This window comes from Peromyscus californicus, unplaced genomic scaffold (assembly GCF_007827085.1).
Source record: "Peromyscus californicus insignis strain IS unplaced genomic scaffold, ASM782708v3 Scaffold_11__1_contigs__length_118956290, whole genome shotgun sequence".
In the NCBI taxonomy this organism is placed as follows: domain Eukaryota; kingdom Metazoa; phylum Chordata; class Mammalia; order Rodentia; family Cricetidae; genus Peromyscus; species Peromyscus californicus.
The window spans coordinates 93,584,214-93,596,276 of NW_026294402.1; the positions used below are offsets into that span (position 1 = coordinate 93,584,214).

The following is a 12,063-nucleotide window of genomic DNA, read 5'->3' on the forward strand; positions in this document are numbered from 1 at the left end:
AGACACCCACTCTCGTGCTGAGCTGACAGGTGGGTAAGTGCTGACTTTGAAACCTTGCCTGAAGATGCATCCGGTTTGATGCAGCCTGGCGTTCTTGCAGTAAAGCTATTTTCTTTATGTCTGACGTGGTCCCTGTGAAACCAAGTCTCTTGGTGGGAAGGTGATGAAATCAGTAAACAAACAAAACAACAATAACAGAACCCTGGATGTATCATTATCAACCACCTGCTTTAATGTAGAGGCAACCGACCTGCACAGGAGAAAAAAAAAATGAAGACATGCTTATTTGTAGAAACACATGGGATACAACACTGCACTGCAGAGAAGATTATTGACGTACAATGTCCTTGATTTGGGTCTCTACATTATCTTCCATTTAAATTTAAAGCATTTTCACATCACTTAAAAGATGAGTTCTGGGGCAGCAAGAAGGCTCAGTGGAAGCTTGCTGCCAAGGCTGACAACCTAAGTTCAACCCTCAGAACCCACATGGCGGAGGAGAACATCAGCTCCAGAAAGCTCTTCTCTCACCTCCACATATGCATTGTGGCATGCAAGCATGCACTCAAATACAATGTAAGTAAGAACTTTAAAACTGTAACTTTTAAGATCCACATAATTTTTTTTCTGACCATTGGAATATTACAGTTTCAAGTAACAAAAGATAAAAGTAAAAACATTGCAGACAATCTACCAGTATGTACAGAGTGAACACATTTAATTACCAAAGCCATTAGCAAGTCCTGATGTCTCCTCTTCAGCTCAGAACTCATTAACGAGCAGTCACTGAAGGCTCTCTGGGATCTCCCTGTTATCCACAAAGAGGGTATGGATGATCCCTTCTCTCCTCTTCCCGCTGCTGATGGCCTTTATGTAACAGTCATGGCTCCCAACACTGAAGTGTGTTTCAGTCCCATCATCTACAAACTCGCCCTAGGACAGCAAGGGAGGAAGCATCAGTGTTCCAGAAATCTCTTTGCCAGGGCACTAGCACCATCTAAAATGGACTAGTGGTATAATGAGATAATATGTTGGTAAAACGTTAAGCATTACAGACTCAGCATTTCAAACTTGTGTTTAGAGCCGGGCGGTGGTGGCGCACGCCTTTAATCCCAGCACTCGGGAGGCAGAGGCAGGTGGATCTTTGTGAGTTCAAGGCCAGCCTGGTCTACAGAGCGAGATCCAGGAATGGTGCAGAGCTACACAGAGAAACCCTGTCTCGAAAAACAAAAAAACAAAAAAACAAACAATCAAACTTGTGTTTATACACCTTTATGATTCTGTTATAAATTGAGAGTTCCTTTTTTTCCTTGTATTCATTAATTGTTTTGATTTTGAAACAGGGTCTTACTCTGTAAGCAAGTTTAGGTTAAGCCAGAACTCACTGACCTCAATCTCCTGATCCTCTTGCCTCCACTTAATTCTATCATTACAATGACTGTGATAGAAGTACTCTTATTATGCCTACTTGACAGATGAGAAAACTGAGGTAGATGACTTGAAAGTTCCACTCTGCAAGGAGACTACTGTGGTGATATTTTATTTGTGTTCTAACAAATAAAGCTTGCCTGGGGATCAGAGGAAAAAGCCAGCCACTAGATTAAACGTAGAGGTCAGGCAGTGGTAGCACACGCCTTTAATCCCAGCACTAGTTAACCATAGAGGTCTGGAGGTCTATACAGACACATAGGAAGTGATAGAGCTGGGCAGAAAGAGAAAGTGATGTATCTAGGTGGAGAGAGGAAGTAAGAGGGCAGGGCACAGAAAGCTATATAAGCGTGAGTATACAGGAAGTAGCTCTCTCTTGGGCTGAGGATTTCCTAGTGGTAAGAACTTGTGGCTGGCTTGTTTTATCCCTCTGATCTTTCAGCTTTCACCCCAATATCTGGTTCCGGGTTTTTTATTAATAAGACCGTTTAGCAATTCTTGTTGCAGATTACTCTCAACCAGTTCCAAATTCCATTTCCTTTGGGGATATAAGGTGGTTTATAATAAAATACACGCTTAGTAACAAAAACCGGACACCACTAAATCTATTGAGCACTTGAAATGTGTCCACTTAGAAATGAAATCCATACCCTAAGTTTAAAATATATACCTGATCTGAAAGCCAATGTGAACCTATGAATGTACATAACTCACTAATAACTTCCTTTGTTGATTACATGTTAACTTTTAATTCCTTCTTTTTGTTTTTTGAAATAGAATCTTATTTTGTGGCCCAGGCTGACATATAATTAACTATATATGCCCTGGAACTCATGGTTATCTTCCTGCCTCAGTGCCCCAGTGTTCTCCCAGCCAAATGCTGGGTTTGCAGTTATGAGCCTCCACCCTTGGCTTAATAATCTTGATAAATTGATTTAAATTAAACATTAAGATTAATTAACTTTAATTTTTTTTTTTAGCATGCCTGCCAAAATGTTAAAATCGCACAGGAGACTCAATACTCATGGTTTACATTCTATTTCTGCTCAACAGCACGAATCTACAGAAAGAAGATGGGAAAAAACAGAAGAGGGAAGAAGAGCCTTAGAGTAGTGGTTCTCAACCTATGGGTTGTGACCCAGTGGGAAGGGGTTGAACAACTCTTTTCATGGGTGTTGCCTAAGACTCTTGGAAAACACAGAGATATGCATTATGGAAAACACAGAAATTACGCAGTAGCAAAATTACAGTTATGACGTAGCAACAAAAATAATTCTACAATTGGGGGTCAGCACACCTTGAGGAAGTGTATTAAAGGACTGAATCATTAGGTTGAAGAGGCCTTAGAGGATAGACAGAATTCAAGGAAACCATGATCAATGCCTTAACACTTGTCTGTGCACAGGCTAGGGAGCTCACTTAGCGTGTATAACACACTGGGTTTGGTCTCAGCACTGAAAAATCAAACAGAAAATACACACGCACCCTCCTCCACCTCCATCCACACCCCTTGACTATGAGCATCATGGAGGCCAAGCAGCTAGAGCTCTTGAAGGGAAGGGAGATGTACTGAACACTGACCCAGGCACATCTTTGGGTGCAGAGATCCCTACCACGTTTATACTGAGGCTTGGGAAAAGCTTTTGGAAGACAGAACAAGGGTTAGTCACACAATCCTGGTAAGTTGCTTCTTGGCTACTTGACAAGCACAATTTTGGTGCTACTGGTAGGGGGCACTTTGTTGCAGGTGTGTACGGACTGGGACAGGCTGCTGGGCTAGCTCACTCAGGGAACCTGAGCACTCTGTTGCAGGTATACACAGACTGGGGCAGGCTGCTGGGCTAGCTCACGATCCACTCTGCTCTTCAACTGGACTATAGTCACAAGACAGAGACAATCGGATTACGAAGGACTGTTTTCCACACCGGTTTCCTGTCAGTTCCTATGGAACAAAGACATAGGTGCTGTGGATATCGCTCTCTAAAAATAAAATGCTGATTGGCCAGTAGCCAGGCAGGAAGTACAGGCGGGACAAGCAGAGAAGAGAATTCTGGGGACAGGAAGGCTGAGTGAGGAGACGCTGCCAGCCGCTGCCGGCATGAGTACCAACATGTAAGATACTGGTAAGCCATGAGCCATGTGGCAAGGTATAGATTTATAGAAATGGGTTGATTTAAGATATAAGAACAGCTAGCTAGAAGCCTGAGCCATTAGGCCAAACAGTTTAAATAATATAAAAGTCTATGTGTTTATTTTATAAGTGGGCTGCAGGACTGCCAGGGCTTGGCGGGACCCAGAGAGAAACTCTCCAGCTACATATAGGGGTGAACATGATTTTTACCGTATTTAAAACCACTTTCCCCTCAATGGTAGGTAGGGAACCCTGAAGCTTCCATGTATTAGGTGAGTACTTTTCTCAAGCACTGAACAACACTTCCAGCCCTTAAAAACACATTCTTTTTTTTTTTTTGACTTTTTTTTTTTAATTTATTTTGCAATACAATTCAGTTCTACATATCAGCCACGGATTCCCTTGTTCTCCCCCCTCCCGTCCCCCTCACCTTCCCCCCAACCCCCCCCCCCCCCCATTCCCATCTCCTCCAGGGCAAAGCCTTCCCCACAGACTGAGGTCAACCTGGTAGACTCAGTCCAGGTAGGTCTAGTCCCCTCCTCCCAGGCCGAGCCAAACAATCCTGCATAGGCCCCAGGTTTCAAACAGCCAACTCATGCAATGAGCACAAGATCTGGTCCCACTGCCTGGATGCCTCCCAAACAGATCAAGCCAATCAACTGTCTCACCCATTCAGAGGGCCTGATCCAGTGGGGACCCCTCAGCCATTGGTTCATAGTTCATGTGTTTCCATTCATTTGGCTGTTTGTCCCTGTGCTTTATCCAACCTTGGTCTCAACAATTCTCACTCATATAAACCCTCCTCATTCTCGCTAATTGGACTCCCAGAGATCCACCCGGGGCCTAGTCATGGATCTCTGCATCCAGATCCCTCAGTAGTTGGATGAGGTTTCTAGCACAACAATTAGGGTGTTTGGCCATCCCATCACCAGAGTAGGTCAGTTCGGGCTGTCTCTCGACCATTGCCATTTCTTAATCCCATAAAACCACATTCTTTTCAGTTGTCCCAGGGAATTCCTCGAGGGTGGAGGAGATGTGGTTGCAAAGTGCTGACTATCCAGAGACTTCCAGGGGAGGCATGGAGAAGAAGGATCACAGGTCTATTGTAGGCCCACAGTAGGTACCTGCCCACATGCATGGTAATGACCCCTCTTCTACAGGGGCCATATGGGCCTGGAGAGCTCCCTGCACCTCTGCATGAACAAAGCTTCACTCAAGCAGGTTTATTCAGGGGAAGGGCTTAAGTTCTGGAGATAAAGCCCAAGAGACCAGGTCACACCTGCCAGGCTTAAGAAATGAAAAGGCATCCACCTTTGTGACTGTGGATTCCTACCTCCTCAGGGACAGAGAATCACGAGATCCAGTAGATTCGAAGTGATCAGCTGAGTAGTTCCCCCCAAACAACCTTTCCTCTCAGCACCTTAACTCTCCTTCCTACACCCGTAGTGGGAACAACCACACCATGTGACGAGAGAGAATGTGAGCAGAGAAGAAAGCTAGCTGCCCACCACGTTCAGCCCTGGTGTTCCTCCCTGGAGCACAAACCTGAGCAGCAAGGACAGCACTTCCTGTGTGGCCGGAAGACCTCAAGACACAGGGAACCTCCTCTCAGTGACTTCAGCTCCTGGTCCCGCATTCCCTGGGCCACCATGTTAATTCATTTCTGCTTGAAATTCACTTCACTCCAGGTCACAAGGATGCTGGCCCCTGACAGCAAAGCTGAGTACACTGGAGCCTGGATGGCTTTTGCGGGACGCTTGGCCTCCATGAGCAGGAAGCCTCTTTCCTCCTACCTTGACAACACTGGTCTACAAATTCCACGCGTCTTCTGGCATTTGTGACAGTGCCCTTTGTAGTCTACCTCCATGACATCTGACACTGTGTACATCACTACTTCTTTAAAACAAAACAAAACAACAAAAAAAACCCCTCACTTTTTGGAAAGTACCATGCACTTTGAGGATGTGTGCAAAGCCTTCCTATCCAAGTGTTATCTGCGGTCAGCAGCACCAGCAGCACAGAGGGTTGAAAGCCTATCATCAGCTCCCAGGGGACTGCTGCACATGATTTCTAGAGGAACAAACACAGGAGGACAGCAGCTCTTGGGGGAAGGAACCTTTTCATGTGAACACTTCTCAGGATAAAAGCCTAGCCAGGAGGGACAAGGTGTGGAGTGTGTGGCTGTGCCAGCTCAGACTGCGGATGGTCCCCAAACTCTCTCTGCCCCAGGGACTGTCTGGAAAAGATGTTCAGAACTTAGAGTCAAAAGCAATTCCTATGATTTTTGGTTTTACTAAGATTACCTTGGTTAACTAGGAAATCACCAGAATTAGAACTTGGTTGTGGTGGTTCACACTCGCGTCCCCGATGTTGAGTAGGCTGCGGGGAGAGGACTGAGTTGGAGGTGAGCCTAGGCTACACGTGCTGTAGGAGTAACCAAAGGCTGACTTACCGCTGACTCTATTACTTCACCGTTGCACCACACATTCATACTGTTTTTTTCTGTAAAAGTAACAACAGTTAAATGTCATAATTCTACAGTCAAAGTGGACCTGTTGTATTTGTTTTCATTTGTATGTGAATGGGTGTTTTGCTTGCATGTATGTGTACCACATGTGTGCCAAGTGCCCACAGAGGCCAGAAGAGGGTGCCAGATCCCCCTGGAACTATTTACCTTAAATAAGAAAAGAAATACCTAGGCATGATGGAACATGCCTGTAACTCCAGCACTCAGGAGGCAGGGGCTGGAGGATGACTTTGAAATTCAGATCCTCCTGCCTTTACCTCTCTGGGATTACAGTCATGTGCCATAATAAACCAGTTTATTGTGTGTAGTGGTAGAACTCGGGCTTCCTGAATTCTAGACAAGCACTCTATCAAATGAACTACATTTCTGGGCATCCTCTCCTCTCCTCTCCTCTCCTCTCCTCTCCTCTCCTCTCCTCTCCTCTCCTCTCCTCTCTTCTCCTCTTCTCCTCTCCCCTCCGTTCCCCTTCCCCCTCCCCTCACCCCACCTCTGTCTTACTCTGTAGTACAGGCTGCCCTGGAGCTCACTATGTAGATCAAGCTGACCTCGAACTTGCAGCCAATACTTCTGCTTCAACCTCTTGAGAAGTATGATTATAGGCATGAGCTGCCATTCCTGGCTTGATAAACTTTTTTCATTAAAAAAAAAAAAAGCTGCTTTGTTAATGCATGTCTTTAATCTCAGCACTTGGGAGCAGAGACAGGTTCTAATCTCTTAAATCTCCATGAGTTTGAAGTCAGTCAGGACTGTACAGTGGGACCCTGCCTCAAAGGGGTAGGGGTTGGGCACTGAAGAGAAGGCTCAGCAGTTAAGAATACTTGATGTTATTGTGGAGGACCCAGGTTTATTTCCCAGCATGCATGTAGTGGCTTATAACTCTAGTTCCAGGAGATCTGGTGTCCTCTTCTGGTCTCTACAGGCACCAGGCATGCAAGTAACACACATTCATACATGTAGAGACTCACACATACACATAAAATAAAAACAAAACTTTTTAAAAAGTCACTTTAGCCGGGCAGTGGTGGCATACACCTTTAATCCCAGCACTTGGGAGGCAGAGCCAGGTGGATCTCTGTGAGTTCGAGGCCAGCCTGGGCTACCAAGTGAGTTCCAGGAAAGGTGCAAAGCTACACAGACAAACCTTGTCTCGGAAAAAAAACCCAAAAAACAAAAAACAAAACAAAAAGTCACTTTATTCAGCCAGATGGTAGTGATGCATGCCTTTAATCCCAGCAGTTGGGAGGCAGAGGCAGGTGGATCTCTGTGAGTTTGAGGCCAGCCTGGTCTACAAAGTGAGTTCCAGGACAGCCAGGGCTGTTACACAGAGAAACCCTGTCTGAAAAGACAAAAAACAAAACAAACAAAAAACCACTTTGTTCAAAATTGCCATAATATCTAATATTTTGTATGCTAATCTAAAGGTTTTTAAGAATCAATAAATAAAAGTTATTTACTAGCATTCAATTTAACAGTAGAATGGAAAGGCATGGACATATATGTATTCTCAGTACCTGGTACTGCTACACTAACTGCTATTTTTAAGATAGTTAATAAATATTATCTAAATAAATAAATCAGAGAATTAATACGATCATAATAAATTTGATTAGTGATAGGAGCAGGGAGTAGTAAGGCTAACTGGAAGTGAGGAGGCTAGTTTAAAAAACCTACTGGGTAGGAGAGATGGATCGGTGGATAAAACAACCACCATGCAAACACAGGAACTTGAGCTGGAATTCCTGGAACCCACACAAAGCTCTGATGGGGATCTTGGGCCTGTAGTCTCCATCCTCCTATGGTGAGGTGGGAGTTGGAGCCAGGAGAATCCCCTAAGGCTTGTGGACTAGCTAGCCTGTTGTATTAGTAGCAACCAATAGAGATGCTGTTTCAAACAAGATGGAAGGCCAGGACCAACACCTGAGGTTCTCCTGACCTCTACATAGCACCTTAGCGTGCTCACACACACTGTGCCCATGTACATGTACTACACATACATCATACACACAATATAGATGACACATATACATTTGTCCTAGTTAACGTCAGCTGTCAACTTGACACAACCTCTACTCAACTGAGGGAGCCTCAGTGAAAGAATTTCTTGGATCAAACTGGCCTGTGGCCATGCCTGTGACAGATTGTCTTGATTTGGGATGGATTTGGAAAAAAGGGAGCTGAGAGAGCAAGCCTGTAAGCAGGGTTCCTTTGTAATTCCTGCCTCCGGATTCCTGAGTTCCTGGCATGACTTTTCTAAAGATGGAATGTAACCTGTAAGCTAAAAGAAGTCCTTTCTTCCTCATATTGCTTTGAGTCACAGTTTTTATTACAACAGAAAAAAAAATAGGATAACATTAAAATAAAAATCTCCTTTAGCTGGAATTGACGGTTTTCATCCAATGAAACCATATATTCATTACCTACAAAAAAAAAACTTACCTTATTAATAAACCTTAAATTTCTAATTTTTTTTAAAGATTTATTTATTTATTATGTATACAGTGTTCTGCCTGCATGTGTCCCTGCAGGTCGGAAGAGGGCACCAGATCTCATTACAAGTGGTTGTGAGCCACCATGTGGTTGCTGGGAATTGAACTCAGGACCTCTGGAAGAGCAGTTGGTGCTCTTAACCACTGAGCCATCTCTCCAGCCCTGCTTTTTGTTTTTTGAGACAGGGTTTGAGGCCTGTCCTGGATCTCGCTCTGTAGCCCAGGCTGGCCTCGAACTCACAGAGATCCACCTGGCTCTGCCTCCTGAGTGCTGGGATTAAAGGTATGCACCACCAGGCCTGACTGTTATTTTTTTTAAGATTTAAAATTCTTTTTCATGATGCATATTTGTATGCATTTGTTTTTGAGCATGTGCACACGCCAAGTGCAAGTACCCTGGGAAGGCAGATGAGGGTGGCAAATCCCTGGAGTAGAGGTACAGGTGGCTTCGAGCCACCGCATGTGGGTGCTGGGATCTGAGCTCTGAGAGAGCAGTGTGTGCTCTTGACTGCTGAGCCATCTCTCCCAGTTCCTGCTGTTGTGTGTTAGTGCCCATTTACTGCTGCCTCCACCTTGGAGCTTTGAGATGGTTCACAGTTTTATAATAATGGTAGTACTGAAACCAGCTCTTGTCCATAGACACACCAATGAATCTCATCTGGAAGTGGCTTACGTCTCTGTCGACATCAAATAGTTTTCCATCTATTTGCAAATCCATTTCAACATTTCTCAGCACCCAAGTATATAAGTACTAATTGCATGTGCACACATGTATGTAAGTATTACTGTCTATGTGTATATGTTGGGTTTTGTTCCATTTTTTTTTCCAGTTTGCTTGTTTTTTGAGGGTATGCTTTTGCTTTTGCTTTCATCTTGGAACTGGGGACCAAACCCAGGGCCTTGCACATACTTGGCAGGTGCTATACCACTGGCCTACATCTTCAGCTTTATGTTTTGTTTTGAAATTCTCCTTTGAACTAGCCCTTAGCATAACGAGAGAAATAAAATTCTTCACATGTTTATGTAAAGATAAATCATTCTCCTGACAAATAAAGCAAAACAAAAACCTTGAGGGTTAATTGAATATTGAATGACAATCTGCTCACATGGAGAGGAGGCATGAGAAAAAGAGAGCTCATGCGTTCTTTCTCCTATTCAAATTTCCCACTTAACTCTATGGAGAGAATAATTAAATAGTCACTATAAAAATCTAATATGGCCTGCATAGGTTCAAGCCAGTTGGGGTTACAGAACTGAGAGGGGGAAGTGGACACAATCTCCCATCCCCAAACAGGAAGTGATTTCCAACTAACAACTGCTTGCAAAGAAAAAAAATCAGTTTTCTCCCAATGGTGTCTCACTGGCTGTATAAACCACACTGTATGCATAAGTAAATAATTCCTTTAAAAAATCCAACCCATTCTGCAGGAACAGCCCCGACTCACCCAAAACAATTCTAAAGGTCTCGCCATCCAAGTGCAGTACCCAGGTGATGGTGGTTTTTGATCTGTTCTCTACATACTTTATGAAGCTTTTCCTCTCAATTTCCAGGATATATTTAAAAACATAACCTTCGTCAGAAAGTATATGTATGGTGGCTTTGGTCTTTGCAGCTCCAACATAGAAGGTTTCTTTGCCCACCAAATTGAACATCCACTCTTTTCTTATCTCTTCCTAGATGATGAAATAGAATAGGTTAAAATATACAAATAGAGGGAATTTTAATATTTAACATTTAAGAAATAATAAAAACTTCAAGGTGTTTGTGGTAGTTTTATTTTGTTTTGGTTTTGTTTTTTGAGACAGGGTTTCTCTTTGGGACAGTCCTGGCTGTCCTGGAACTCGCTTTGTAGACCAGGCTGGCCTCAAACTCACTGAGATTCGTCTGCCTCTGCTTCCTGAGTGCTGAGATTAAAGGCGTGTGCCACTACCTGATTGTGGTGGTTTGAATAAGAATGGCCCCTATAGGCTCATATATTTGAAAGTTTGGTCACCAGGGAGTGGAACTATTTGAAAAGATTATGAGGATTAGGAGGTGTGGCCTTGTTGGAGGAAGTGTATCACTGGGGGTGGGCTTTGAGGTTTCAAAAGCCCAAGCCAGACCCAGTGACTCACTCTCTCTTCTTGCTGCCTGTGGATCAGGATTTAGAACTCTCAGCTACTTCTCCTGCACCATGTCCTGCCATGCCTGCTGCTATGTTGATAATGGATTAACCCGCTGAAATGGTAATCAAGCCCGAATTAGACACTTTCTTTTATAAGAGTTGCCTTGGACATGATGCCTCTTCATAGCAATATAACACTGACCAAGACAGTGATTAGAAGCCAATATTGCTTGTACTTTATGAATTCATCATATCAAGTTTTTGTTTTGTTTTTTTAATCATTTTTCTGTGTGTAGTGGCACCTAACTTTAATTTCAGCACCTGCGAGGCAGTTGAAGGTGGCTCTCTGTGAGTTTGAGACCAGCCTGTCTACATAGTGAGTTCCAGGCCAGCCAGGGCTACTTAGACTCTGTCTGAAAAGAAAAGGCCATTTAAAATTTAAATACCAGGTTTCATATTCTTGTATGTAATTTTTCTCCTGTAACTACCACTAGATTGCTTTATACAGAAAAACAAATAGGTGAAAAACATAACCGTTGTCAGAATAAAAGCCCCAACTTTATGTATGAAGAAGTTACAAATTAACCAATAAAACCAAGTTTTGGGCCTAAAGAGATGGCTCAGTGGTTAAGAGTGCTTGCTGCTCTTCCAGAGGATCCAGCACCCACATGACAGCTCACAACTGCCTATAACTGCAGGCTCAGGGGATCTAATACCCTATTCTGTCCTCAGAGGACCCCAGGCACACATGTGCTGCACTTGCAAGCATACAGACAAAACACCCTTACACATACAAATAAATAAATAAAAAGCTTAAGAAAGCAAGCTGGTGTAGTCTTGTACACTTTTAATCCCAGCACTGGGGAAGCAGAGACAGGAGGCTGTCTATGAGGTCTAGACCAGTCCTGTCTATATAGCAAGTGGTAGGACAGCCATAGAGAGATCCTGTCTCAAAGAGAGAGGGAAAAGGGAGAAAAGGAGAGCAGGAGGAGGATGAGCTCTCTGTAGCACATTTTACAAAGTCACATTATGTTTCCCTACCTTCCCATCCACATATACAACTCGTTTTCCTGATGTGGTCCCATGTTCAAATTCAATCTTGTGGATTCCATCACTTAATATAACATCCCAAACAGCTACAACATCTGTCATTTTCCTTAGGCTATAAAGAGGGCAAAAGAAATAAAGATGAAGCCATTAAAATGGGCTAAAACATTAATAGGATAGCCAATTTGAGAAGCACATGTGGATCATGTGGATCCAGAACTTAAATGCATTCTTGTCATATTCCCCTCCAGACATTCTCCAACAGGTATTTTGATGCAGAGGGAAGATATTATATTGGAATGGATATTCCTACCACGTAAACCAAATAAGAAATTAAAG

General features: G+C 43.5%; 1 protein-coding gene across 1 annotated transcript; it reads right to left on the reverse strand.

Moving 5' to 3' along the window:
- Nucleotides 1–628: 628 nt before the first annotated feature.
- LOC128104690 (fas apoptotic inhibitory molecule 1-like) lies at nt 629–11,844 on the reverse strand. The gene is made up of 4 exons (XM_052729675.1): nt 11,719–11,844; nt 10,018–10,246; nt 6,012–6,061; nt 629–933 (listed from the first exon to the last, which is right to left on the reverse strand). Exons 1-4 carry the CDS (start codon nt 11,827–11,829, stop codon nt 784–786), a joined length of 540 nt encoding a protein of 179 aa, XP_052585635.1. The 5' UTR covers nt 11,830–11,844; the 3' UTR covers nt 629–783.
- Between the last annotated feature and the right edge of the window lie 219 nt (nt 11,845–12,063).

What these genes read in the sequence shown, in the direction of transcription:
- LOC128104690 (XM_052729675.1), bottom strand. Translation starts at nt 11,829, where the DNA reads ATGACAGATGTTGTAGCTGTTTGGGATGTTATATTAAGTGATGGAATC. An exon ending in TTGTATATGTGGATGGGAAG is followed by an intron (nt 10,247 to 11,718) that starts GTAGGGAAACAT and finishes TTCATCATCTAG; the next exon opens with GAAGAGATAAGAAAAGAGTG. An exon ending in GTGAAGTAATAGAGTCAGCG is followed by an intron (nt 934 to 6,011) that starts GTAAGTCAGCCT and finishes TTGCTGTCCTAG; the next exon opens with GGCGAGTTTGTAGATGATGG.